The sequence below is a fragment of the Bidens hawaiensis genome, unplaced genomic scaffold, assembly GCF_021521415.1.
Source record: "Bidens hawaiensis isolate Kalapana, Puna unplaced genomic scaffold, B.hawaiensis_p1.1 tig00068603_1, whole genome shotgun sequence".
NCBI lineage: Eukaryota > Viridiplantae > Streptophyta > Magnoliopsida > Asterales > Asteraceae > Bidens > Bidens hawaiensis.
In genome coordinates this window covers 3,601-31,341 of record NW_027502115.1, presented here as the reverse complement: position 1 = coordinate 31,341, position 27,741 = coordinate 3,601, and the positions used below count along the sequence as shown (strand labels likewise).

The following is a 27,741-nucleotide window of genomic DNA, read 5'->3' as shown; positions in this document are numbered from 1 at the left end:
AATTTGGATTCATCAAAAACGCTGATGAAGCTTGTGTGTATAAGAAAGCTAGTGGGAGCATCATAACTTTTCTGGTATTATATGTCGATGACATATTACTGTTTGGAAATGACATTCCAACCTTGGAAGGTGTGAAAGCCTGGCTTGGAAGCTGTTTTTCCATAAAGGATCTTGGTGAAGCCGCCTATATTCTGGGAATAAGAATCTATAGGGATAGATCAAGGCGGTTGATAGGTTTGAATCAAAGTGCATACATTGACAAGATCTTGAAAAGGTTCAAGATGGAAAACTCTAAGAAAGGTTTGGTACCTATTCAAAGAGGAACGATGTTGAGTGCTTCTCAATGTCCAAGCTCAAAGGATGAGCAAGACAAAATGAGTGGTATCCCATATGCATCTGCTATAGGATCCATCATGTATGCCATGATTTGCACTAGACCGGATGTGTCATGCGCCTTGAGCATGACAAGTCGATACCAACAAAATCCGGGAACTAGCCATTGGATAGCTGTTAAGAGCATATTGAAATACCTTAGAATGACTAAGGATATGTTTCTAATATATGGCTCTGGTGAGGAGGAACTCGTTGTAAAGGTTTACACTGATGCGAGTTTCCAAACTGATCGAGATGATTCTCGATCACAATCGGGATACGTTTTCATTCTCAATGGTGGTGCTGTCTCATGGAAGAGTGCAAAACAAGGCGTGGTAGCTTTATCCACCACTGAATCTGAATACATCGCCACCTCCTTGGCAGCTCAAGAAGCTGCATGGATTAGAAAGTTCATTGCCGATCTAGGAGTGGTTCGTACCATTCAAGACCCTCTAGAGATCTTTTGTGACAACGAGGGTGCGATTGCTCAAATCAAGGAACCCCGCGCACATCAAAAGACTAGGCACATTGAGCGGAGATTCAACTACATAAGGGATGAAGTTGAAAAGGGAAAGATATGTATTCGCAAAGTTCACATTGATCAAAACATTGCGGACCCACTCACGAAACTCCTTGAAAGGCCGAAGCATGAGAGTCATACTTGCGCCTTAGGACTTCGATATTCTAGTGATTGGATTTGATCAAAATTTGTATTTGGATATTGGAACAATTTTATTTTAACTCAATCATATGGTTTTGGTTATGGTCATGTTCTTGAGTTATGTTCCATTTTAGTATGTTTAAATCCGTAAATAATTTGAATTATTCTAAACGTCCGTAGTCGTTCATATTTGTGGGAACAAATGTGAAAGTAAGACTATTATGAAATTGGATTGGTAGATATTCATGAGGTATGAATATAGCAAAGGGTTGCTGCCAAGGTTTATAGATATTTATGGGATAAATATTGGACTGACCCGCTCTCAATTTTACTGCATGGAATCCTTGGGATTTGTGATCATAAGTAAATTTGAGTAAAGGCGAACTTCATAGTATCCTCCGACCTGAGATACATATTGGGTCTTGATATTCATCGACTATTATGCTTTGACTTAGTTCTTCGCTGCTCTGAAATATGTCAGTACATAAGGCTAAGCTCAAGTATAGTACAAGGTGATAGTGAGAGACGTATGTAGTCAATATGGGATTTGTCCCTCTTATTCGTTGAGAGTTAAATGTCTAAGGCCTGACAAGTTAAATCAACAGAGAATGATCACTCTGTGTCTCTGGATTTAACATGACATTTGTGGCAAAAGGATAAATGATAGTTTCACCTAAATCATTTTCAAGTATGGGACTTGAAAGGGATGATGTTATTGAATGGCACTTCGTCATACGTATTAGGGGTAGTAAACCGTAGTTAGGCGGTATTTTCTACTTGCATCAATCTTCTATGTATCTTGTGCAAGTGGGAGATTGTTGGACTCGGTCTGCCCAAGAGACATATTAAATTGATGTGGCTAGTACGTTATGATCCAAGTCGGGTCATACCCAATAACAAGCTAGACAAACACCGATAATATTCGTTCATATATGATGTGATCATAACAAATGAATATTAACACTTGAGTTATTTGGAAAGGGGGTTCTAAATAAAATGTACTTGTGTAATAAACAAATCATATGGATGATTTATGTTTTATGAAAGAACATTACATAGTGTTATTTAAGTTGGTTAAATAACAATATGTGAATAATAATAACCAAGCATGTCTCTTAACATATAATAGGTTTTATAAGTTATAAGTTATAAACTTATAAAAGTATATATGTATGGATATATATATATATGTTTAAAGTTTTATAAAAGAAAAAGATAATAACTCTTTCAAATGTAATATTATTATATGTTTGAGTGGAGACATGCAAGGTGAGTGGAGACATGCAATGGTTATTATTGGTGGAAAGAAAGATGCCTTTAAATAAAACCAAGTCTTTCTCTTTCATTCTTTCATAACACACATAATTTCCAAGTAAACTTTTCTCTCTTCCTCTCTTGGGTATTTTCATCCAACATAAGAAAAGAAGAAGAAAATTTCAAGTGCAAATCCTAGCTAGAAGTGGTGTGTTGTTGAAGCTTGGGGTATGCTAGCTTGAGGAGCTTCCATATTCAAGTTCTTACCTTTCAATCATCATCTCTTTCACCCGGTTTTGTCATATTGAAAGGTAGTAGTAACATGCATGGACTTATAGTGACATGCATGTATTTGATAGTGTGTAATTCGTATTTGGATCCGGGTTTGGGTTTTGCATGTTTAAAATTGGTTTTATACATATCATATTAACAAGTTTTAAAACTTTTATATCCGCAGCGTTTTTGGTAAAATAGGGATTTTATCACTTTGATAATCTTGTTAAAACCCAACAACACACACACTAACAACTCTTTATTTTAATTAAAAATAAAAATATTTAATTCTATTTATTTCCTATTAATTTTACTTCCCTCAAAATTTAAAATTAAATTCACCCCTCTTTTCTTCAAAAATTTTGAATTACCATCTCATTCTTAAATCTAATTTCATATTAACCAACCTTTTTTTCTTTCTCTTCATTACTTCTTATTCTTCTTCTTCTTCATCTCTTTACACCCACAATCTTTCATCTTTAATTCTCTAACTCACTCAATATTTAACCAAATCCTTTGATTCCGGGCTCTAATCTTGTTATTTTTGCGAGAGGAATTCACGTATGCTGTCGGTTTCGATCAATTCTATCTCGATTTTTGCCGGATTCGTGTTGAGTGTGAAGAACCCTAAGAACCAAGTTTGGGGATTTTCAAATTTAAGTGTTATTCTTGTAATTTAGGCTTAGTACATCTTCTTTCATCGCTAAAAAGGTATGTATTTCACTTGTAATTGAAGCTTAGTACATCTTCTTTCATTGCTGACAGATTCATTTTTGTTTATTTATTGGTATGTAACTTGATGTTAAACGATGATTATTGAATGATTGTTGATTCTAGGATATAGTACTATGAGTCTAGTTTCCAGAAAGGTAAAGTTTGTAATTTTTGGACGAGTTTTGAATAGTTTTTATAATTTTACAAAAACACTGGTCAAAGCTGATTTGGTGAGTTATATTATGGTCTGTCTTTCCGACACCATAACTCCCTAATGACAAAACCAAACGGGTTGGTTCCAGTTCTGAAAATTAGTATTATAAGCTTTGAAGACAACCCGATTGGTCTTGCATAATTTGGATTAATGAGTTGATAGAACCATTAAACAAGTGTTTGTTGTGCCATCTGCTGAATTGTTGGTAAATATCTTTAATGCTTGAATTATTGTGAGTTTTGTATGCATGAGAAAAATATAATAAAAATTGTTTGAGAAACCTAATTCAAATATTCTACTGTGGTAAATTTTGTAGAATTTATACTTCATCTTTTCATAGTGAATAAAATAAGTTTGTACATGTTATAATCTGTCTCGTGAACGAAGTGATCATAAGTTAAGTTGTATGATGAATGTTTGGTTGATTTTCCATGATACGATGTGTGAATACATGTTAGGACTTTTTAGTACAGTTGTCTAATGTGATTGTGCGTGAAGGTCATTTGCTATGCGTCGATTCAAGTTTTTATTTTTATATTTTTTACCCTATATATATGTATCATATATTTTTCTCTCTTTATAGGGTTGGAACATAGAAAAATGGCTAAAGAAGTCCGCGAGCGGGAGAGACAACCGCATGAAAGAGGGTAATGATGGAAGTATATCTCAGCATACGGGCATCGTATCCGCTTGTTAAGCTAGTTTTATTTGTAAATTCAATCTTAAAAAATTAGGTCAAAAATTATAATTGTTTGTGCTTTAACGTTTATTACATTACTTCTTATTAGGAAAAAGAACATGGTCGAAAAGTTAAGTGGATTAATGTATTCTTAGATACCCACCTCAGCAAAGAAAGCAAGAAAAAGTATTGGGTGGGCGAGTTCAACATTAATAGCCTTGTTGGATTTGATTTTTGTATGGAAAAGTCAGAATACGCATTTTTAAGTTATCTTTATCATTTTTCGTTTTGTTATATAAATAGACCGTTTCATATTTCATATACATGTGGTAACATAAAAACTGCTAACACTATAATTTAATATACATGTGGTATACTTATAAACGGGTTGGTTCGATTTATAACTAAAAATTTAAATGAAAATTACATAATGGTTTTGTAGGTGTAATATATAACTAACGGTTTGGTTTGGTTCGGTTTAAAAGTTATACGGTTTGGTTTTGTTTACATAAATTAAAAACCGTTACTAACGGTTTGGTTTATAGTTTGACGAAAAACCACGAAAACCGGACCGTAAACACCCCTACTTGGCTTTGAGGTTTCGCCTTACATTAACCCTTTATTAGTTATGATGCTAATATTTTTAACAATTTTAGGTTCAAAAAGTTAGAGCCGAAATGAAAAAAGAACTAGAAAATGAAAGGAAGTCAAGAAACGAGTTGGAAGAACGAGCAACGAATGGAACAAATGGAAAAAGAACGTAAGGAAAATGAAGAAAGGAGGCAAAAACAATCTGATGAGCTTATGAGAAAGTTTGAGGTCGGCAGTAATTAGTAGTAGTTTCAAATATTTTGAATTTATAACTTATTAGTGAAGGTTTGGTAATGTAAACCTATTTTGAATTTATGTTGTTGGGTTTGTTAAACTTATGAAAAAACATGTTTTGAATTATGCTAATGTGCTTAGTTACATTTTTAGCCACATTAACAATAACCTCCAGTATCTATATGATATGATTGGCCATACAATACATCACTATGTGTGTTGAAAAGTTTGACATTAGCCACACTTTAAATTAGGAAAAACATTATGTGTGACAAACGGTAAGACAATAGCCACACCACAAACTACAAATGAGTGTTTGACTGGTAAGTTCACATTTTTTGCCATATTGACAATAACCTCCAGTGTCTATAAGATATGATTAGCCACACAGTACCTCACTATGTGTGACGAAAAGTTTGACAATAGCCACACTTTAAATTACGAATAGCATTATGTGTGACAAACTGTAAGACAATGGCCACGCTACAAACTACAAAAGAGTTTTTGACTAGCAAGTTCACATTTTTAGCCACATTGACAATAACCTCCAGTGTCTATATGATATGATTAGCCACACAGTACCTCACTATGTGTGACGAAAAGTTTGACAATAGCCACACTTTAAATTAAGAAAAACATTATGTGTGACAAACGGTAAGACAATAGCCACACTATAATCTACAAAGGAGTGTTTGAGTGGCAAGTAAACATATTTAGCCACTTTTAATGTAATATCCAGTGTCTATATAATATAATTAGCCACACTATTATTAAATTTAAGTGGCCATTGCTTTGCTATATCCACACGGTATAGGTTACAATGCACGCTTAACACAACCCTATTGGCCACATTATTATAAAATTCATGTGGCTGAAACATTAATTCATGTGGCTCTATACGTGCAATGGTCACTCATAGTAAATAGTCATGTGGCCATTTTCTACCGTTTAGCCACACTTATTGGAGAGGCTTCTTGATGGCCATCAACTAATGCCTGTACCATTTAGCCACACTTATTACCACATAAGGCCACTAAAAACTGTGTGTGGCCATATCATACCCACGGTGTCGCGACCTTTGGCCACATATAACCTGAACCAAATGTGTGTGGCTAAAGGCCTACGACCACACTTTTTTCGTGTGGCTGAAGGTCAATATTCACGTAGTGTATCAACCTCCAACGACCACTACTATCAATCTCCGGCAACCACCACAAAACCACCACCACACCTTCTAACAAACCCAAACCCTAATTCAAATGGAGAGGGAGAAAGTCGGCCTCACAATTACAGTGGCTTCCCCTCTGAAGAGCGGTGTGACGATGCAATACGAATCGTTGGTGATGGTTGGTGGTGTTAAGCAATGGCTACTCTGGTACTAGTTGAGCATTCTATTTCCGACAAACCATGACTTGGTGACCGGTAGCGTCATAATCGCCGCCTCCTCACCTCTAACCTGGGCAATACAAGGTGTGGAAGCTCCACCATACTGAGTAAGTTTTATACCAACTGATTCGATTTTGCCTTCTAAACAAAAGCCTTATGTTTTCGTTTACAAACTTTAATCCACAAGATCAAATTTTGAGTTTGAAAATTAGGGTTTGCAATTTGGGGAAGAACTAAAACATAAAATAGGTTTCGATTTTAAACCAAAACGTTGCATAACCCACTGAATCAAAAAATACAAGAATTTTCGTACGATCTAGGACTTCGCGGAAGATGTACAATGGCAACGGCGGTTATGGTGGAGCTTCCAAACCTCAGTGTTACATGTGTAATGGCATGATGGTGGTTGTCAGGTGGTTTTGTTGTGGTTTAGTGGTGTGGCAGTGGTCGTTGTCGGGGTTGATGGTGGCAAGTGGTGGTGGTCTGAACTCTGATGGATGTAAGAGAGAGAGAGAGAGAGAGAGATGCACTGTGCAGAGAAAGAATGTTATATGTATGTTAATTTTTTATTTTCATTTATATATTTAAATATTTTAACTTTAATATGTAAAATGACCAAATTACCCTCATATGCAAGACATGTTACCTGACCTAGCGCGAAAAATTAACTGGGTTAGGACAAATGATAAATGTTATTAACATTTGTAAACGTAAAGTACAAACCATGTCATTTTTGAAGATAACGGAAAACTACTAAAAATTGGGTGTAAACATAAAGGGCAATCTCTGTAATTATATCCAAAATTAATAAAGCAACTCAACAATAGATACACCTGATTAATATTTGTAAACATGCATGTTTATTCTTTGTAGTGTATTACTTTATAATATGATTATAATAAAAGAAAACAAGAAAAATAAGCTAAATAAAGAAACGGGTGGAAGCTCAAATTATTGTTCAATAATTAATTTAATTGTTGTGTGAATAATGTGGTAATCAGATCAACACATGGCTAAGGGAAAATAATATAAAAAACTAGAATAAACATAATTATACTGGATAAAAAAAGAAGCAGCCATAGTGTTATATTTTTGTTGGGCTGGACCATAAGGAAGAATATTATGAGGAAAGGTTTTAAAAAAATATATATTAGAGGTAGAAATGAAAAAAAAACCCGGATTAGGGAAAATAAAAAACCGGAATTGGTTTTATACCGGGGTTTTTAATACTCATACTCAACCCTACCAGTAGGGTACGGATAGAGTATATATTTCAGTACCAAAACCCATACCCGAATCGGACCCGATTTCTACCCGGTAATGCCCGAAAACCGGACCCGTTCCATACCTGGAACCGGGTTTTTCCACTACCCGAAACCGGATTTTTCAAATACCCGATTTATACCCGAAAAATACATGAAAAATAATCGAAAAAGACCCCTAAAAGTGTAACCCCTTAAGAAATCTAATATATTCCGGAAATAAACCTAAAAAACCCTACCTGTAGGGTACAGATAGAGTATGTAATTCAGTACCAAAACCCGTACCCGGATCGGACCCGATTTCTACTCGGTAATGCCCGAAAACCGGACCCGTTCCATACTCGGAACCGGGTTTTTCCATTACCCGAAACCGGATTTTTTAAATACCTGAAAAATACTCGAAAAAGACCCCTAAAAAGTGTAACCAGTTACAAAATCCAATATATACCGGAAATAAACCTAAACATCCCCAAAAATAAGGTTTTTTAATACCTAGAAATAGGGTATTCAAATACCCAATTTTAGAATACCCGGTCTGAACCCGATACATAGTGTATGGTTTTTTGAGGCAATACCCGGACTCGAACCCGACCCGGGTATTGCCAATACCCAATTTTAAAATACTTGGTCATACCCTAACCCGATTCCATACCCGGAACCGGGTCTTTGAAAAACCCAATTTTTACCTCTAATTAGAGGAAGTCGGTGGTGTTGAGAACTAATATAAAGAACCCTGCACGCGATAATAAAAAGAGGGGGACATACGACAGCAAGTTTGGGGTTCGACCAGAACCAAGAGAAGACAAAGAATAAAATAAGAGAAGAAAGGGCTCGGCATCTACTCAACCAAACATTCTTATTATTCGGTTTGAATTTATTATTTTCAACATGAATTTATTGGTTGAACTTATTTATTTTCTTTTGTTATTGAGTATGTGTAGGCTAAAGTCTAAACCCCTTAACTGTCTAGGTTTTATGATGAACTCTTGTTGATATTTGATTTTAGTTTAGATAATGCTTTGTACTTGGTTTATGATTATGTAAGAGGTTTATGTTATTCATTCGATGGATATGTGTACTTAGGATCGTTTGACGAGTTTTACTATTTCACAATTTCCTTGGTGATTGTTTCATATAATAGGATAATGTTAGGTCATCTATTGTGTGCTTTGGACTAGTTTATGATAGTGTGTTGTTAATCTAGATAGTTGTAAGGTGATAGATTATGTGATAGTTCTTGGTTGATAAATTGCTAGATTTAGTTTTTCATAAGGAGTTTGTGTAGGTTTGGTTTATTTGCCATATCTATCTAGTTGAGTGAACACTTTAAATTACCTTCGATTTCCGCGTTGTAAGGTAGGATTTCTTATAGAGGTACTTGTCATAAAATAAATTAGCGACCTTGAGCGAGTCTAATTAAACTGGTAATTTTAAAATCTTATTAGGGTTCCATAGGTGTCTCCTTGAGAAGGGTCGAGGGTACTGTTCGGTTTCCCCTTAAGTGAATAATATAAGATCCCGGTTCCATAACTTAGCAATTTTCAACTATTTGATAATTGATGCATTATGGATTCTAGCCTAGGTGGTTGTTTTTCATCATTTGATAATTGATGAAATAGAGATTTTTCGTATTTGTATTCGTTTATGTTTACCTGACTCAAATGTAATTCGGAAATTTCATAGTAATAAAAACTTGTATTTATGACTATTTAATTTTGTTTAAATCGTTTTCTATCCTCGTATATTCAAACTCGTCAAACAATTCTATTTAAATATATGAATTACTTCAATAAACTCAGTAGCTTAAACAAGCTTGAGAATTTTTATTAATTAAAGTTTCAAACTCGGGTTTAAGCGAATGTAAATCCACTCGATCTTAGTATTAAACCAAGTTTGGTTCCAACACACCACAAACTTAGAAATTTAAATAATATAAAATGAAACATAAGTTAAAAATGTTAGAAAATATTTTTGGTGTTTTGAACAATGACTAGCTCATTAAAACGAGAAGTTCGACTTTTACTCGGTTTTAACCGAAACTTGGTTTAAAATGAAAAATATTTAAAAAGTGTTTTTTTTTAAGATTACTAATACAAAAGTAAAAACAAACAAAAGAAAAAAATAAAAGAAAAGAAAATACAACAAAAAGACAAAAAAAAACAATAAAATAATAAAAAAAAGAACAAAATGACAAAAAAAACACATTTTTTCAAAACACCCTATCAATCCGCCACTGATTGCCCAATCCTTGGCTGATTGGGTGGGTATTTTTGGAAACACCACATGGTGCATGTAGCAAACCCCGTTATTCAAACATGAGATGTTTTAAACATGTTTACTTCTACCAATGAGAAACAACTCAGGTCTACTATATACCATATAGGAAGGACTGAAAACAAAACTTTTTGTGCACTTTAAATTACTTGTCAAGACAAATCCGAAAGATTGACTACATATTAATTAGCGATTGTTATTAAAACTGACAAAATCTTCAAAGTAGCATCTCGCTTTTCAATAAATAAAAGTGTTTATATTTATTATAAATAAATACCCCTAAACCCATAAACCATAAAACTTTTACACTTAATCACAATTCACGCCTCAATAACACACATTCACTATCCTTTCATTTTGGATCATTCGGATTTATCATCAAAACAAGACCAAGCATTTCATCAAGTAGATCTCCCCAAGGCAAGCAAGAAACATCAAAGAATCAACCGGATTTAAAGCCTAAAAGTTCAGATCTCATCTTCAAGGCTAAAAGTTGTTCGGGTGACCAATCATTCAACGACTTGATTATTGGATAAACGATTCAAGTGAGTTTCTAGACCCCCTTTCCTTTATTATATTGGAATTGTTTACATACTCACGAGTGACTTAAATTGTAAAACCCCGGCTTAAACGGAAATACCCGAATGTGACGTACAGATTGTTCAAAACACATGTAACACTATTAAGTGAAAATATTATCATTAATTAATTTAAAGACATCAAGTACACAAGTTAATAATAAAGAAAATACAAAGAAGCGAAACAGTTCAAACATTTATTTAAAATATCCTAAGTCTAATGTCTTCATCCATGTCATCCTCTAATAATTGTACATATAGCATATATATAAAATAATGTCAGCTAACTCAATAGTTGGTGAGTTAACACAGTTTAAATACTACATAAAAAGAACTATACAATTCCATGAACTTGTAAAAAAACACAAATAAGGGTTCTTTGCATTCGAATCAAGGTCATGAGTGTAAAGAATAAATGAAGGTCCTTTCCCGTTCGTACCAACCAACGTACTAGGATCAGGGTCCCTTTTCCACTTGAAACACGGTCCTAATTGCAAGAGGGCGTATGATCATACTTATCAAAGAAATCCATGCACGTAATCATGAGCAAGTAACAAGTAAAACACATGTTCATGATATGAATTGAAGTTTGAAGTAATGAGGCTAAATAAAACTAACTGTTTTGCTAGGATATATATGCTACCCCCAAAATGTATAAAAGCATTTATAAAGGGGGGGGGGGGTGTGAGAAACTCACATTTGAAATGGATGATAAACTTGAAGTAAAAACCGAAAGCGTGTTAAATGAAACCGAACGATCGAATCTCACAAACTAAAATAAGAAATACGGGACTTACTAACTAACGAGATTGTATAAGTTAATTATTCTTGGTCTTAAATAATTTTGCACTATTTTAATATATATTTTACTATCTTATGGCATTTGATATTAGACAGAATTACAGAAATTGTCCTTTATGTTTACCCCAAATTTCACTAGTGGTTCTTTATCCTTCAAATTGATGTTTATTATCCTTTACATTTAAAAAAGTAACACCTTTTGTCCTTTAGGCCTAACCCAGTTAAAAAATCCCATTAAGTCCTGTCACATGCTTCTCACGTGGGGGTATTTCCGTCATTTCAAGTCGTTTATGATTCCCCCCATTAAAAACCCAATTCCACCCATTTATTTCCCCCGTTCGTTCAATAGGTAAAATTAGGGTTCCCAGAATCCCCAAATCCGAAATTCGATTCTTCCCCAAATCCATCCCAAATCCGATTCTTCATGGTTTTCTGCAAATGTGGTAAAGAGGCAATCATCCTCACGTCATGGAAACCCAAGAACCTAGGTCGCCGAATCTACTCTTGTCCGGACCAGTTAATGATTTGTTTGTTCGATCAAAGGTTTGAATGATAGTGGTCTGAAATCAGGTTTTTTATGTCGAAACTCAGGATTCAAGATATGGATTCATTGGTTGGTTTGATCAAAGGTGTGAAAGATGCACGGACATCATTCCTAGTTTGATTAGGGCAAAGAACAAACTTGAAGATGCTCTTAAAATTTGTGAAGGCAAACTGACTGCAAGTGAATCTAATGCAAAGAATCTGAAGAAGATGTTGGTTGTTAGCTGGCTAGGGTTTATTTTTTATGTTATGTTCTTTTGATGCAAGTGCAATGTTGTTGTTTTAGTTTGTTGGGTAGGCCAGTTGTAAGTGAAAATATGAACATATTTTGTATCTGCCAAAATGATGTAATGTATCAACTTTTATATCCTAATGCTAGTGCCAACTTATGCACATATGCTTGTATCTGCACAATATGATCATAGTTGACTGCACATACAAGATGTTTATCCAATATGACCATACAAGATGTTTATCCAATATGACCATACAAAATCAAACTTCAACACAATATGACCATAGTTGACTGCATATAGTGAAACATACTTTGACACTATATGAACATGGTTGACTGCACACCTAAACTCACAATACACTACAACCTAATTTACTCAAAAATTCAAGTCAACCTAATACACTACACACAATACACCACAACCAAAACTCATATATGACCATGGTTGACTGCACACCTAAACACACAATACACTACAACCTAATTTACTCAAAAACTCAAGTCAACATAATACACACAATACACCACAACCAAAACTCAAAACTCAACACTTACTTCATAATTTAGTTAACATTAAGATCATTAGTTCAAAAGACACAACAACCATTACCAAGCACAGTCAAGTAATCCCACAAGTTCCAAAATACATAACCATAAACAGAAACCATATTAAACAAGTTCAAAATACTAAACCAACTTATCTAAACACGCACAAGAACCATATTAAGCTGCCTTTTTCCCCTTCTTCTTAAGTGGGCCTGTGCAGGTCCTGACATTATGGCTAGTGCTCCCACACCTGCTACATGCTCCCAAGGTGTTCTTTCTTGTCAATTTTCCTGCTGTTGGTAAATCATCCTTTTCCACAGCTGACCTCTTTCTTGCCTTCTTTGGTCTACCTGCCATTGTGTGATGCTTGGGTTCTACAATGGTTGTAGGAGCCTCACATTTTGTCCATATAGACATCCTATTTTTTGGATTAATTTTGAATGAGTAAACCAGCTTCCACCTATCCATTGTGTGCACCGGGTGAACCCAACTTTCTAATGCCCCAACCCTTTCTCCATTAGCATCTATGACCCAAAGTGTAGCCACATCATGTCTGCATGGCAAACCTGTAAAGAGTATATTAAGCATTTTGCCCATATAATTAAGAGTATATATTAAGCATTTTGCCATGTACAGACATACCTGTAATTTCCCAGCCCCTGCAACTACAAGTCCTCAATGCCAAATTTAGAACTCTTGGATCAGTGGGTTTACCACTCACCTCATATAGATCCTCTCCATTCAACTGCACATGGTAGTGATTTGCCTGATTTTGGATTGTTGCAAACAACTCAATGGCTCTAGGAGTCAACAAGCCATCCTATTTATCAATCATACCAAGCACAGTAACAATCCTCCTCATTAGATACTCCCTTACATACTCAAGTGCAGGTATTATAGGCCTGTCCCTACCTTCCACTATCTTGCCATTGTAAACCTCACACGTATTTTTAATCATTACATCAAAAACTGCCCTTCCTAAGATCAAAGTTCAAAATGCATACCAAATTAATCAAAATTGAACTTGCATATATAATGTTAAAGTATATGAATACTAACCAAAGTAGTATAACCTGGTCTAGGATTCAGGTGCTATTTTTGACAACCACTGTGCTTCCTTGTTGAATTCTTTTAACTCATTCATTGCAGTTAAGAACTCAGGTTTTGTTATTTTGGTAGCACAGTTGTACAACATGTTTTTGTAAAGTACCTCTATATCCTGCAAGCTTCATATTTTCATGGATATGCCTAAGACAGTATCTGTGCTCAGCACAAGGAAATAAAGTTTGAATGGCTTGAAGAAGCCCCTGTTCAACATAAAGACATCATGTTAAAAAATAAAATAATGAAAGTAAATAAGGTTGAATATATGAAATTCATTACCTTTTGCCTATCACTCATGAAAGTAAACCATGAATTGCTTCCAATTTCCAGATCTTCTGACAGGAGCTCTAAGAACCAAGTCCATGAGTAGTTACTTTCTGACTCCATAATTGCATAACATACAGGATATATACCATTGTTGCTGTCAAGACCAACTGTAGTAAGCATCTGACCAGGAAATGTGCCTTTCATAAATGCACCATCTAGACCATGCAAATCCATGTTTAATGCTTTAAACCCATATTTTAGTGCAACCAAGCATACATATACCCTTTTGAACTGTCTGGTTATAGATTCAGGATTTGTTGGTGGCTCAACCACAATCTTCATAGTGCTACCTAGATTCTTATCAACTAACTCAGCAGCATACTCCCTAAGCAAAGAATATTGTTCTTTGTAGTCCTCTTCAACCGTTTTCTTTGCTTTCATCTTAGCCCTATATGCTTTCATCTTATGAACACTAACACCATACTTCCTCCTAAATTGACCTTGAACTACTTTTAGTGAGATGTTAGGGTTCTCTTCAATTTGTTCTAACATTTGTTCAGATAAAAAAGTTGATGTACAAGCATAAATGTGTCTTGATTGAATGCATGTGTGGTTGGTATTCAATGTTCTAACCACCCAAGATTGAGAATCTTTTTCTTTGGAAAGTAACATCACCCATGGACATTGATATTCATTAGGATTTGTCATTTTCCCCTCTCACCAACATTACTTTCTGCTCATGTCACCCCTCCACCTTTAGATTTTCCTTTTTTCATAACAGCCCCCTTGCTTTTAGAATTTTTACCACTTGCACCTTTGTCTTTGGTTTTCTTCCCTTTAGAAGCATGCACCCCACCATCATCAACTTCAAAATCTGGCTTAGAACCAGTACAAACTACCCTAACCCTAATGTGATCATCTTTGGTGATTTTAATTAACCTTCTAGTTTCAACCGCATGTTTTCTAAATAAGCTTCTTGGACTCCTCCTTTGTTCCAAAAATTTGACCTAGGTGAAAGTTTGCCATGTTTTCATTTGATCTTCTTATACCATGTAAAATGTGTTTCCTTGAGCTTGTTTCATTCCCATCTGACTCTGACCCACTTAGAAACTTGTCATTTTCTATTACATCCTTCCCCAAATCCATTTTCTGTTCATTTCCAAAGTCAAACCCATACTCTACATCTGAATCAACATTCATCCTATAATCACTCATGTCAACTTCAGGGTCAATCATATTATTTTCTGGATCCACAATATAATCATCATCACACTCATCCTCACTGCCACCATCCCCTTCATCTAAATCAGCAGCATGATCATCATCGCCTATATCCTTACTGCCACCCTCCCCCCTCATCTAAATCATCTAAATCAGGAGCATGATCACTATCACTACTTGCATTCTCACTCTCAACTCCAGCTTCAACAACTATGTACTCACTGACACCACCCCCCCCCCCTCTGCCAAATCACCTAAATTCTCATTTTCAACTCCAACTTCAACACTTATATCATCATGCACATCAAGTCCAACTTCAACACCTATATCAACATGCACATCCCCACTGTATTCCCTAGCCCCACTAGATTGCCCTTGCCCATAGCCCAGCCCCACTAGATTGACCTACATTCTCATCTAAGTTTAATTTTAAGGGCGCAAGAGCATATGGTCTAGGTTCATCAATCTCTTCAATAGTAATAGTCTTAGTTGGTGAGGTAAAAAGAGATTTTATGTTATTTATCCCTTGACTGGTATAAACATGGATGAGCTTATGCTCTTCCACATGTTTAGCCAAGTTCAGACAATCCTGCTCTGAACTTAGTTGTTCAAGACCATTGTCTAAGTTCTTTTCAGGATGCAAGAACTGGTAATACATTGGAATTTTCCCACTATAGCCTAACATATCCAGCATTATATAGAGCTCATGAATTGAAAACTTGTCTATGTCGATGAAGTCCACAAATGTTGTCTTACCTCCAACATACGTACGGTTTGGAGGTGATGTTAACCTACCACCAGAATGTAGGCATATGCTAAAAATACTTGGATATAAAGCTGAAAAAACACAATTTTGAGAGTTAATCAGCAAGTTCATAAACTAGGGTTAGAAATCAAAATTGGATATGAAACATTACCGTATACTTCGTCGAGGTCCACATCTTCAAATGTTTCTCGTATGTACCGGCCTGAATCACCCGTTGCTGTTTGCTTGGTCGACGATCAACACTTTGGTGGTTAAACCCTAAATTACAGAAGACGAAGGACGATGAGAGTGGAATTGGGAACGATCGGGAGTGGAATTGGGTTTTTAATGGGGGGAAATCATAAACGACTTGAAATGACGGAAATACCCCCACGTGAGAAGCATGTGACAGGACTTAACGGGATTTTTTAACTGGGTTAGGCCTAAAGGACAAAAGGTGTTACTTTTTAAAATGTAAAGGATAATAAACATCAACTTGAAATATAAAGGACCACCAGTGAAATTTGGGATAAACATAAAGGACAATTTCTGTAATTCTGTCTTTGATGTTATAATATCATGTTTAAGCTTTAACAGAATTTTAATGGTTTATTATTCTAATATTATTTTAATTACGCGTTTACTACTAAAGATTTGTAACGTTTATTGGATATTTATTGTTAATGGTGATTCTAACTTGAAACGATTACATTAGTGTGTTATAAAGTTATTAATAATACATATTAAATCAGGTTTTAACGAGAACTAAGCGAAAATAAAAAGTTGGATTTTAGATGAAAACTTGGTAAATATAATATATATGTAATTTTATTTAACTAAAAATAATTTTCTTTGATTTAAAAGAATTTATAAAATATATATTGTTTATAATTAATTTAAAGGTATTAAGAAAAATAAACAAAAAAAAGAAATGAAAAAAAAAACTTGCACTGACCCGGGTTCAAACTCGGATCCTCGTGGCCACACACCAAGAAAATAACCACTGGATCAACTTGTTTATTGATTCTAAACTTAGAATTAATTATATAAATGATGTAACTTATTTAGTTCATTTTATTTAACAAACCCTAGATTCAGTTCATCAAATATGTTCCATGTTTGGTTAATTAAGTTTAGGGTTTTTGTTAGACGGCTTGAAATGATTAAAAACCATATAAAACTTACTTGATTTGGTGTCGGAATGGTGGTGAACGGATTTGGCCGGAAAATTACCTTTACGAATCAAGACGGAATTATAGAGAGTGTTTTGGTTTCATTGATGTTTTGTAACATGATTAGTTGATGATTTAGGTTCTATTTATAATGCCAGTTGGAGAGTATAATGTTTAATTCTCATTATTGTGTTTTGATTATTATTCCTACGGTTACCCGGTTTAATCCCACCGTTAAAGTTTGTAATTACCCGTTTTGAACGATGATTATGATATATCGTTATGGTCAAAATGTTTTACGATATTTAATTAATTTAAGACGGGTGTTTGAATGGTTTTAACGGCTCGCCGGAGCCGTTTTCGGGCCGTCGGGTCTTCTCGCCTGAAAAACGCGAGCAAGGGGGGAGGGAAGGGATGGGTTTAATTTTTTTTAATATATTTTTTTTGTAGTTACACTTCTGGCCCCTCTAGTTTCAATATATATAAAAACTGAATTTAAACTAAATTTACATATTAAACCTTTAAACTTTCAAATATTAGAATAACTTGTTAAAAGTTATTATCTTTGGATTATTTTTATATTATACCCGCATATTTTGGAACTTGATCATTTTAATAAATTTTAAATTCCGGAATTTTGTTATTTGAATTATATGAATAGAAAATGAACGAGTAACAACTTTAAATCATCTTAACCGATAAATAAAAGATAAACGACAAATCAAAATGCATTGAAACGACAAAACGGGTCGGTTTATGTAACATCCTGCGTTTGGTTATAATAATAAAATAAATTTCATTTATTTTATATTGTGTCGTTTCTCGGTTTAGATAATAAACTGCACGCGGTTGGGCTTGGACTTTAGAAGATGGAATATAAGACGGAATGGACCTTAGATCCATGGGCTTAAGGGAGTATAAATACCCCTTAAACCCTAAACCTTTCCATTTTCATCCATCTCTACACCATAGCCTACACCATCAAAAACACACACAAACACCATCCTTTAACCCGAGCCTAGATCGGAAGTTGAAAACCCGAGATTTTTGGTGCTAGAACGTTTTGACGAACCGAACCTACATCAAGGACTAAATCATGTTCGTAGTTCAACTCGTTTAAGGTACGTTTATAATCGAAAATCATTTATTTAGGTTCGGATTCATTTAGATAATCTTAGATCTGTATACATATGGTAAAAACGAACCAAATGAGATGATTCTTGCTGAAAACCATTAACGATAGATAGATTAATTACTAACCCAAAGAACCCGTAACATATATGCTCAAATAGCACCCCTCAAACACGAAAGTTTGGCTGATTTGATGGTTAGGGTTTGTAGGCGATGTGATTACGAGTTCATGGATACCAAACTCGTGTTATTTCGTTGAGATTTGAGGTGCTAATTGCATATCTGGATAAGTTTGACTGCGGATGTTCTTATCAATTTTGACTTTGACCCTATAGTCAAAGATCTGAATAAGAACTGTTGGTAGTTCATTAGGGATGATCAATTCGTTACGCAAATGGGACTCATTCGTGTAAATGGATAACGAATCTATCAATTCGTTATACTAAGATAACGAACTAGGCAACGAACCAGAATCACGAATCAGCAAACGAACCAGATAACGAATCAGGTGATTCGTTACTCGCCAATTCGTTACGAATAAGGTAATAATCAAGTCATGTTCAGATAACGAACTAGAATGACGAATCGGATGATAATAAGGGACGAATCTGGATAACGAACTAAGGAAGGTTATATAACGAATTAGGTAACGAATTAGGCTTAATTCGTTATAGAAAATGAGTTAGCGAATTAAATAATAAATTAAAATCCTAATGGAAAATGTGTTCAGACAATTAATGGAAATAAAACTTTTAGGTCAGCTCGACCCCAGCCAGGGGCTGTGTGCATACTCGATGTGAATGTTAGTACACTTACCTTAAATGATAAGTGTATGTATAGATGACGATTTGTGATAGTTATGTATGTATGCTTGACAGTACGTGAACGACCTTCGGGTATTGCACGTATTGTTAAGGAAAGTATAGTGTAGTATGTATGATATGTGTATGTGAATAAGGAAGTATGTACGGCTATGATATGTATGGTATTAAATGTACGGATATGATAATGAAAGGTAAGGTAAGGTTAAAGGGTTGCATACCCTGATAATATATGCGAAGGTTAAAGGGTTGCATACCCTAATATTTTATGCGAAGGATAAAGGGTTGCATACCCTAATAATATATGCGAAGGTTAAAGGGTTACATACCCTAATAATATATGCGAAGGTTAAAGGGTTGCATACCCTAATAATATATGCGAAGGTTAAATGGTTGCATACTCTAATAATATATGTGAAGGTTATAGGGCGAAATGCTCTTTAAAACGTAAGGTACGAATATATTAGAAGAAGGAATGAAGGTAAGCAAGGATGAAAGTATGAATGAAAGTATGTATGTGTGTATTTAGTGTATGTTATGTGATTAACTAGAACTCACTCAGCGTAGCTGACTTTTAGTATGCATGCAGGTGAGTAGAATGAGGCCGTTTGTTTGAGGGGAACACATGGCATGGAATTGAAGAACTGGCATCTCAAGGAAGTGCTATGTTATTATTAAAACAATGTTTTATGTTTAAACTACTTTAAATGTTTATGCTGATAAGATTTGGGAGCTATGTACTATATTCTGGTTGAAGTTTTAATATTTCACTAATGTTTTTGTTAACTCTGATATTTGGAACTATGTTTTTGAGTAAATCCAACGTCCAATGTGAGGCACCGGTAACAGGGCCTTACAAGTTGGTATCAGAGCAAAGTTCGAGAGAATGGGATATAAGTAAGAAAAGAAAGAAGATGCCAGTTCAAGATAGCCATGTGTCACTCAAGCAAGCTCAGTAAAGGTAAAGTGTACGATTAAATATGCACGTTAATGTTAACTTAATTGCTAAATAAAGGATAAGTGAATGCTAGGGATAGGATTAATTGATTGTTCAATTGATTAACTGTTTAGAGTAGAACCAGCACAAATAGACTCATAAGAGGAAGTGTATAGGACACGGAAAGTAACGTGATCAGCTAATCACAGCTGGCCACTGCTATTACCTGTTAGCCTTACTATCCTTATACTAAATAGTTCCTTGAGTGATGACGTTTGTGTTTTTCTTTTTAGAATACAATGGCTGGATCTAGGGCAGTTACTGGAGCAGGAGGCCGCATTGGACGTCGTGGCAGGCCTCGTCGTGTCCAACAACCTTCGGTTGAAGCAGCTTCCAATACCGAAGAAGAAGGAAGCGCAGCTGGAGGAAACCTTAACAACAATGAAGGGGTTAAGCTAGTGTCACACCCCGACCAAAGGCGGCGGAACATGCCGAGGTGTAACGATTGCCCATAAGCGCATGACACTACTTTAAAGCGAGAATATTTAACAAACTCATTTCATTTCACAACATCAAAAATGTCACATATCAATATTCAAGGGATAGTCAACAACAAGATATAACAAAATATAGCAAATCAAATATTGTTCATTTTTGCTAACTCATTAAAATATAATAACACTTAACCAAGTATGTAGATCTATTGTTTTAGAACTACCAACGCATGTTAAGTGAGTGTTCGGTTTTGTCGGTCCAAACTATGTTATGAGATCAAGTTGGATCCAACAATTACAAGTACTTAAGAAAATAATTAAAAACAGTTTGTAAACTATTTTTGAAGAAATATACAAGTCTTGATAGCTAAAAACACACTTGTGTGCCTTAAGCGAGTAAAAGTCGGATTGATTAGGTTTCCATCTCACAATAAGTTCATAGATGGATTCTACAAACCCATATATCATAGATCTTGTATAAAAATGTACAAATGAAAATATTTAAGTTCTACAACTAAAAGGTCAACAACAAGTCTTTTTAACAAAAGTTTTGTTTGGTTCGGTTTCCATCTCACAACAAGTTCATCAATGGATTCCACATACCCAAGACTTGTAAATGTGACTAACAAACTAAAATGAGCAGAAGTTAGGCATAAATATGTATAATAAGTTATGTGTGTGTGTATATATATATCAAGAACACGAAGTCCTCCAAGAAGCCTTGCCTTATAATGTTCGAAACTTAACCAACCGGAGTCGGTGAAGTAACTAACAAAGGAAATAAGGGGTGTGTATTATATATATGTTGTACCACCATAAACAAGTATTAATAAGGTTACATAAGCTAATTAGAAAGAAAGAAATAACTCAGTTTGCTTTTAGAAGTCAAAACTTCAAGAACACAATGAAAATAACCTTAAGATCTTTGAATTTGAGAGAGAATTTGGAGTTGTTGCAGAGATTAATGGATGGAAAGGGTGGTGTATATACAGGGTAAGTTGAAATGGTCAAGCATAAAGATTCTTGCATGAAAATGTGGTGTTTTGGTCACATGTTTACATAAAAATAACCAAAAAACGAGCTGCTGATCTGCAGCCCATTCGCGCTACGCGACCAGATTTGTGTCCCCCGTCGCGCCCCGCGACGAGGTTATTTTCCAGATTTCCAATATTTTCAAAAATGACAGTTTTGGCCCCCGAAGTTCGTTTTAAGTGATTTTTAGGCGTTTTAAAGACCGAAATGAATGTTTTCAAGACCCAACAAATGTAAAACAATATTGTAACATAAAATCCAACATTTTTATTATATCAAAGGTTTCGGTTTACAAAACGGGTCGGTTTACATCAACAAAGTTTACAAAACGAATACGAATCGAGACCCGAAATTGACGAATGTCACAGTATCCCCTACTTTAAGAAATTTCGTCCCGAAATTTAAGATGAAAACGATGATGCAAACAAATATGGATACTTCTCTTACATTGCGTCTTCTCGTTCCCAAGTATACTCCGCGCCACACCGTGATTCCCATCGAACTTTTACTAACCGAATTCGACTACTCTTTGTTTTCTTCTCGTTGCGATCCATAATCTCAACGGGTCGTTCAACCATAATCATAGACTCATCAACATGAACTTCTTCGAGAGGTATATGGAGATTACCCTCGGCTAAGCACTTTTTGAGATTCGAAACATGAAATGTCGGATGCACACCAGCAAGTTCTTGCGGTAGTTCGAGTCGATACGCTACTTTCCCAACACGTTCAAGAATTTTAAAAGGACCAATGAAACGAGGAGCTAGTTTACCCTTCTTTCCAAAACGGACTACCCCCCTTCCAAGGGGATACTTTTAGAAGGACATGATCGTCAACATTAAATTCGATCGATTTTCACCGTTTGTCGGCGTAACTCTTTTGACGATTTCTAGTGGCTAGGAGATTTTTACGGATTTGATTAATGACATCGATGGCTTCTTGGACCATTTCAGGTCCCGTGATTTGGGCTTCACCGATTTCGTTCCGACAAATCGAGGAACGAAATTTACGACCGTAAAGAGCTTGAAAAGGAGCTACATCAATGCGAGAATGGTAGCTATTGTTGTAGGAGAACTCGATGAACGGAAGATGAGAATCCCAATTTCCACCGAAATCAAGAACACACGCTCGTAGCATATCCTCGAGTGTTTGGATTGTACGTTCGGATTGACCGTCCGTTTGAGGATGATAAGCAGTGCTAAGATCGAGATGTGTTCCCAAAGCTTCTTGATGTGAACGCCAAAAATGAGAGGTAAAGCGGGTATCACGATTGGAGATGATAGACAATGGAAAACCGTGTCGGCACACGATTTCCCGAACATAGATTTGAGCAAGCTGCTCAACAGAATACTTCTCGCGGATCGGAATGAAATTAGCAGATTTGGTTAATCGATCGATGATCACCCAAATAATATTGTTGTCTTTTTGGGTTTTGGGTAATTTGGTGATAAAGTCCATAGCAATGTCTTCCCATTTCCAAACGGGAATCGGTGGTTGCTCGAGTAGACCAAAAGGTCTTTGATGTTTGGCTTTGACTTTCGAGCAAGTAAGACATTTAGATACAAACAACGCTACGTCTTTTTTCATACCCGGCCACCAAAAGGTAGCACGAGATCGAAATACATCTTATCCACGCCGGGATGAACGGAATAATGCGAATTATGAGCTTCGTCGAGAATACAAGTACGAAGGTCATCGCGATCAGGAATCCACAAACGATTGAGAAAGTACAAAAGACCATCGGGTTTGGTTTCGATTTGAAGTTCGGCTCCACATGACATTTTGTCGTACATATTACCTTCTTCGACGGAGGTACGTTGAGCTTGAAAGATACGAATTTGAAGATCGGTTTGAACAATGACGCTTAGAAGCAAAACGGATTTAACATTAACCTTTCGACTTAGGGCGTCGGCGACAACATTCGCTTTACCGGGGTGGTAGCGAATCTCACAATCGTAATCACTAGTAATTCGGCCCATCTTCGTTGTCTCATGTTGAGATCTTTTTGGTCAAGAATGTGTTGAAGGCTTTTATGATCGGTAAAAACCACACATTTTGTTCCATAAAGGTAATGTCTCCAGATTTTGAGAGCGAAAACGACGGCACCAAGTTCGAGATCGTGAGTCATATAGTTCTTCTCGTTGACCTTAAGTTTCCTTGATGCGTATGCGATTACTTGACCTCGTTGCATGAGAACACAACCAAGGCCTTGATGGGAGGCATAGCAAAATACAACAAAATCGTCGTTTCTATCGGGAAGGGTTAGAATAGGAGCATTGCAAAGCAAGTCCTTGAGAGTACAAAAGGCTTCCTCTTGCTTCGAACCCCAATCGAAGGGTTGTCCCTTATGGGGGAGAGAGGTAAGAGGCAAAGAGATCATGGAAAATTTTCAAATGAAACGCCGATAATATCCAGCTAAACCGAGGAAGGATCGAATTTCCGTGGGAGTCGTTGAAGTTTTCCAATCCTTAACGGCCTCAATTTTAGCGGGATCAACATGAATACCTTTGTCGTTTACGATATGTCCCAAAAATTGAACTTCCTCGAGCCAAAATTCACATTTGGAGAATTTGGCATAGAGTCATTCGTTTCTAAGGAGCTCGAGAATGGAACGCAAATGATGTTCATGTTCGGCTTTGGATTTAGAGAAGATAATGATGTCATCAATAAAGACAATAACGAATTTATCAATAAATGGTTTGCAAACGCGGTTCATGAGGTCCATAAATACCGCGGGTGTATTTGTTAACCCGAAGGGCATAACCAAAAATTTGAAATGTCCATATCGAGTACGGAAAGCGGTTTTAGGAATGTCTTCTTCGCGAACGCGCAATTGATGATAACCCGACCGAAGATCAATTTTGGAGAAACAAGTTGCGACTTGAAGTTGAATAGGTAACGATTTTTAATAGTAAGCTTGTTAAGTTCACGATAATCAATGCACATACGAAACGAACCATCTTTCTTTTTCATGAAGAGAATTGGAGCGCCCCAAGGATAAGAGCTTGGACGAATGAAGCTTTATCGGAAAATTCTTCGAGTTGGTTTAATAGTTCTTGAATTTCCAACGGGGCTAGACGATAAGGAGCCTTGACCAGGGGCATCGCGCCGAGCACAAGATCGATTAGAAATTCAATCGGACGAATGGGAGGAAGACCGGTAACATCATCGGGAAAGATGTCGGGGAAATCACGAACAACGAAAATATCTTGGATTTTCCTTTCCTTTTTGTCTTTTGTTACCGAGAGAGCTAGAAACGGGACGTACTTTTGGCGTAAGTACTTTTGCGATTCAGCACACGACATGAGATGTAGCCTTCGGGGCGTTGCGTTTCCAAAGACCTTAAGAACCTTGCCGTTGACGAGCGGGATGCGAATAAATTTATCAAAACAAACGACTTCGGCACGGTGCAAAGATAACCAATCCATTCCTACTATGACATCGAAGCTACCTATTTGCATCGGGATGAGATCGATGGAGAATTTATGCTTAGAAAGAATAAGAGAACAATCGCGGACAACAGAATCGATGGTAATAGAATTGCCATTGGAGACTTCAACAGAGAACGGTCGGGAAAGCTTAGTTCGAGGCATCGCAAGTTTCGACTCAAATTTCAAAGAAATAAAACTTCTATCGGCACCGGTATCAAATAAAATAGAAGCCAAATGATATTTCACTAAAAACATACCGTTCACAACATCGTTTGCCACTTGAACTTGATTTGCATTCATCATAAAAGATCGCCCTTGGTTGCCATGGTTGACTTGAGGTGCTTGCGGTGGATGTGGAGGTGGTGCTTGGATTGCTTGGATGGGTTGGATAATTGGTGATTGAGTTGGGGGAGTTGAGGTTGGTAGGTTTGAACTTGGTAGGCTTGGGTTTGGTAATAGGAAACGGTTACGGTTTGGGCTTGGTGGTGAAGGTTAAACGTGGGCAATTGTTGCGGAAATGGTTGGGATCACCACAATTATAGCAAGCTCGGGGTTGTTGGGGTTGGTTTGGTGGGTAGGGTGTATATCGGTTTTGGAAATTTTGGGGAAAAGTCCTTGGTTGGTTTGGTTGGTTAGGTTGGGTTCGTTGGGTGGATCGGCATGTGGTGTGGAGATGGCCAAGTCGGTTACAAATGGTACAATGGCGACAAGGCAAGTTTGGTGGGTGGTGAAGTTGGCAAGTGTTAAATAGCGGGGAGTTTCCAACATAAGGTTTTCGGTTTTGAGGAAGGGTTTGGGTTTGTTGTTGTGGTTGAGGTTGGGTAACAGCATAGTTTCGGTAGTTGTTTTTGGGTTTCTTTTTGTTGTTTTTGTGTTGGGAAGAGTTTGAGTTGTTAATGGCTTGTGGTGTTCAACCTTGGCTTGGGGAGCGGCTCGGCTTTGGCTTTCTCGGTTGTTTTCTTGAGGGTTAGGGTACCCTCCTTCACATTATTTTTCGATAGCGCAACGGCAAAAGTGATGCCCTCCTCAAGGTTCGCGGGTTTCCTACTCATGACTGAGTCCCGGATTTCATTGGTAGACCCCCAATGTATTTGTCAAGTTGACGTTCGGATGGGGTAACCAAGTGAGGTACAAGAACGCTTAGCTCGTGGAAACGGAGCGAGTAAACGGCGTTATCACCACTTTCTTGTTTTAGGTTCCAAAATTCTTCCTCAAGCTTTTGGAGCTCGTGTTTGGACAGAATTTCTTCTTCATAAGCGCCTTGAGCTCGGCCCATGGAAGAGCCATGGCCATATCTGTACCTTGGAGGTGCATAACACTGCCCCACCATGTTAGGGCGGTTCCCCTTAACATGCTTGAAGCGAAGTTTGTCTTTTTCGCTTCGGAGCATTCGCTGTGTAAAAACACATTCTCCACAGATTAGAACCATTGCAACAAGGTAGTCTCACAGTTGGTTCCAAAGAATTCGGACGGGTTGGCACTAGTAAATTGTTTAAGCAAGTAGGATGCGGGTTGGTTTGCTTGTATTTGGGTCATGAGTTCGGGAATAACAGCGGCCATTTGCTTGGCGATGATAGCGGCCATACGTCGGGTTGATTTATAAATAAAATGGGATAAGTCTTGCGCGATTGGCCTCTTAGCGGAGGCATGCTAAAATTTATAAAGAAAATGGGATAAGTTTTGGGTAAAAGGAAATGAATATAAAGGTGCATAAAATAAAATAAGATTTCGGTTTTTGACTTGTGAATCCTAGAGTTAGTATGGAGAAGATGTTAGTGTTAGATAAAATATAAAAACTTTGTTTATAAATAACAAAATCGTAAACAAAATGTAAATGATTTTGAGATAGTTAAAGCTTGAAAATTTGAGATTTTGAGATTTATAGAGTCGGAAAAATCGTGCATGAAATCACAATGACTTGATATTCCAATACTAAATAAAAAGTTTTATAAACACCACGTTGGAGTCTAAACATGTGCACGTAACCACCGCGACTTTTTCATGTTTTAGACTCAAATAACAATGATAACATAATAAATCAAAATACAACGTCATGTCAAAACACTAGTCCACGAAATCACCGTGGCCCTATTATTTTAACACCGAAAATTAAGATGGCGACCGGAACGCTCGCATTCGACTACTTAAAGAATTGACATTCATAACACGGTTTATGGCCTAGAAAACGAGCATTATAACTCAACCTTCCCAGGTAAGTAAATTACCTTTGATCCTTGGAATTTTTTTGTCAAATGGTCATTTTATAATGTCTCGTTTTCTATGATGGCTACACACCCGATATAAACGCAACCTTTAAGGGATTTGAAACAACGGGATCCAAGTTAATCTTGTAATCCATAAAACACAATAAAAATCTACTTTTTGCGTTTTAAGGTAAGGATACCTTGGAAATACTATGAGAGTGTGTGTATGTGAACATTTAGGATATTGGTGAATTTTAAACAAGTTTATAAATAAACATGCGATATGAACAATAAAATAGAGTAAACACGTATGAACACAATTATAGGACCCTAAGCATAACAATTCTAGGTCGTTACGTCTAACCACCTATCTTAATTGTCATGGCTCTGATACCAATCTGTCACACCCCGACCAAAGGCGGCGGAACATGCCGAGGTATAACTATTGCCCATAAGCGCATGACACTACTTTAAAGCGACAATATTTAACAAACTCATTTCATTTCACAACATCAAAAATGTCACATATCAATATTCAAGAGATAGTCAACAACAAGATATAACA

At 36.3% G+C, this 27,741-nt stretch overlaps 1 protein-coding gene across 1 annotated transcript; it reads right to left on the bottom strand.

Moving 5' to 3' along the window:
- Window positions 1–12,794: 12,794 nt before the first annotated feature.
- LOC143605201 (uncharacterized) lies at window positions 12,795–15,347 on the bottom strand. Its single transcript, XM_077081408.1, has 6 exons — window positions 15,038–15,347; window positions 14,001–14,533; window positions 13,828–13,924; window positions 13,495–13,595; window positions 13,260–13,437; window positions 12,795–13,183 (listed from the first exon to the last, which is right to left on the bottom strand). The coding sequence occupies exons 1-6, from the start codon at window positions 15,345–15,347 to the stop codon at window positions 12,795–12,797; spliced, it is 1,608 nt and encodes a 535-aa protein (XP_076937523.1).
- Between the last annotated feature and the right edge of the window lie 12,394 nt (window positions 15,348–27,741).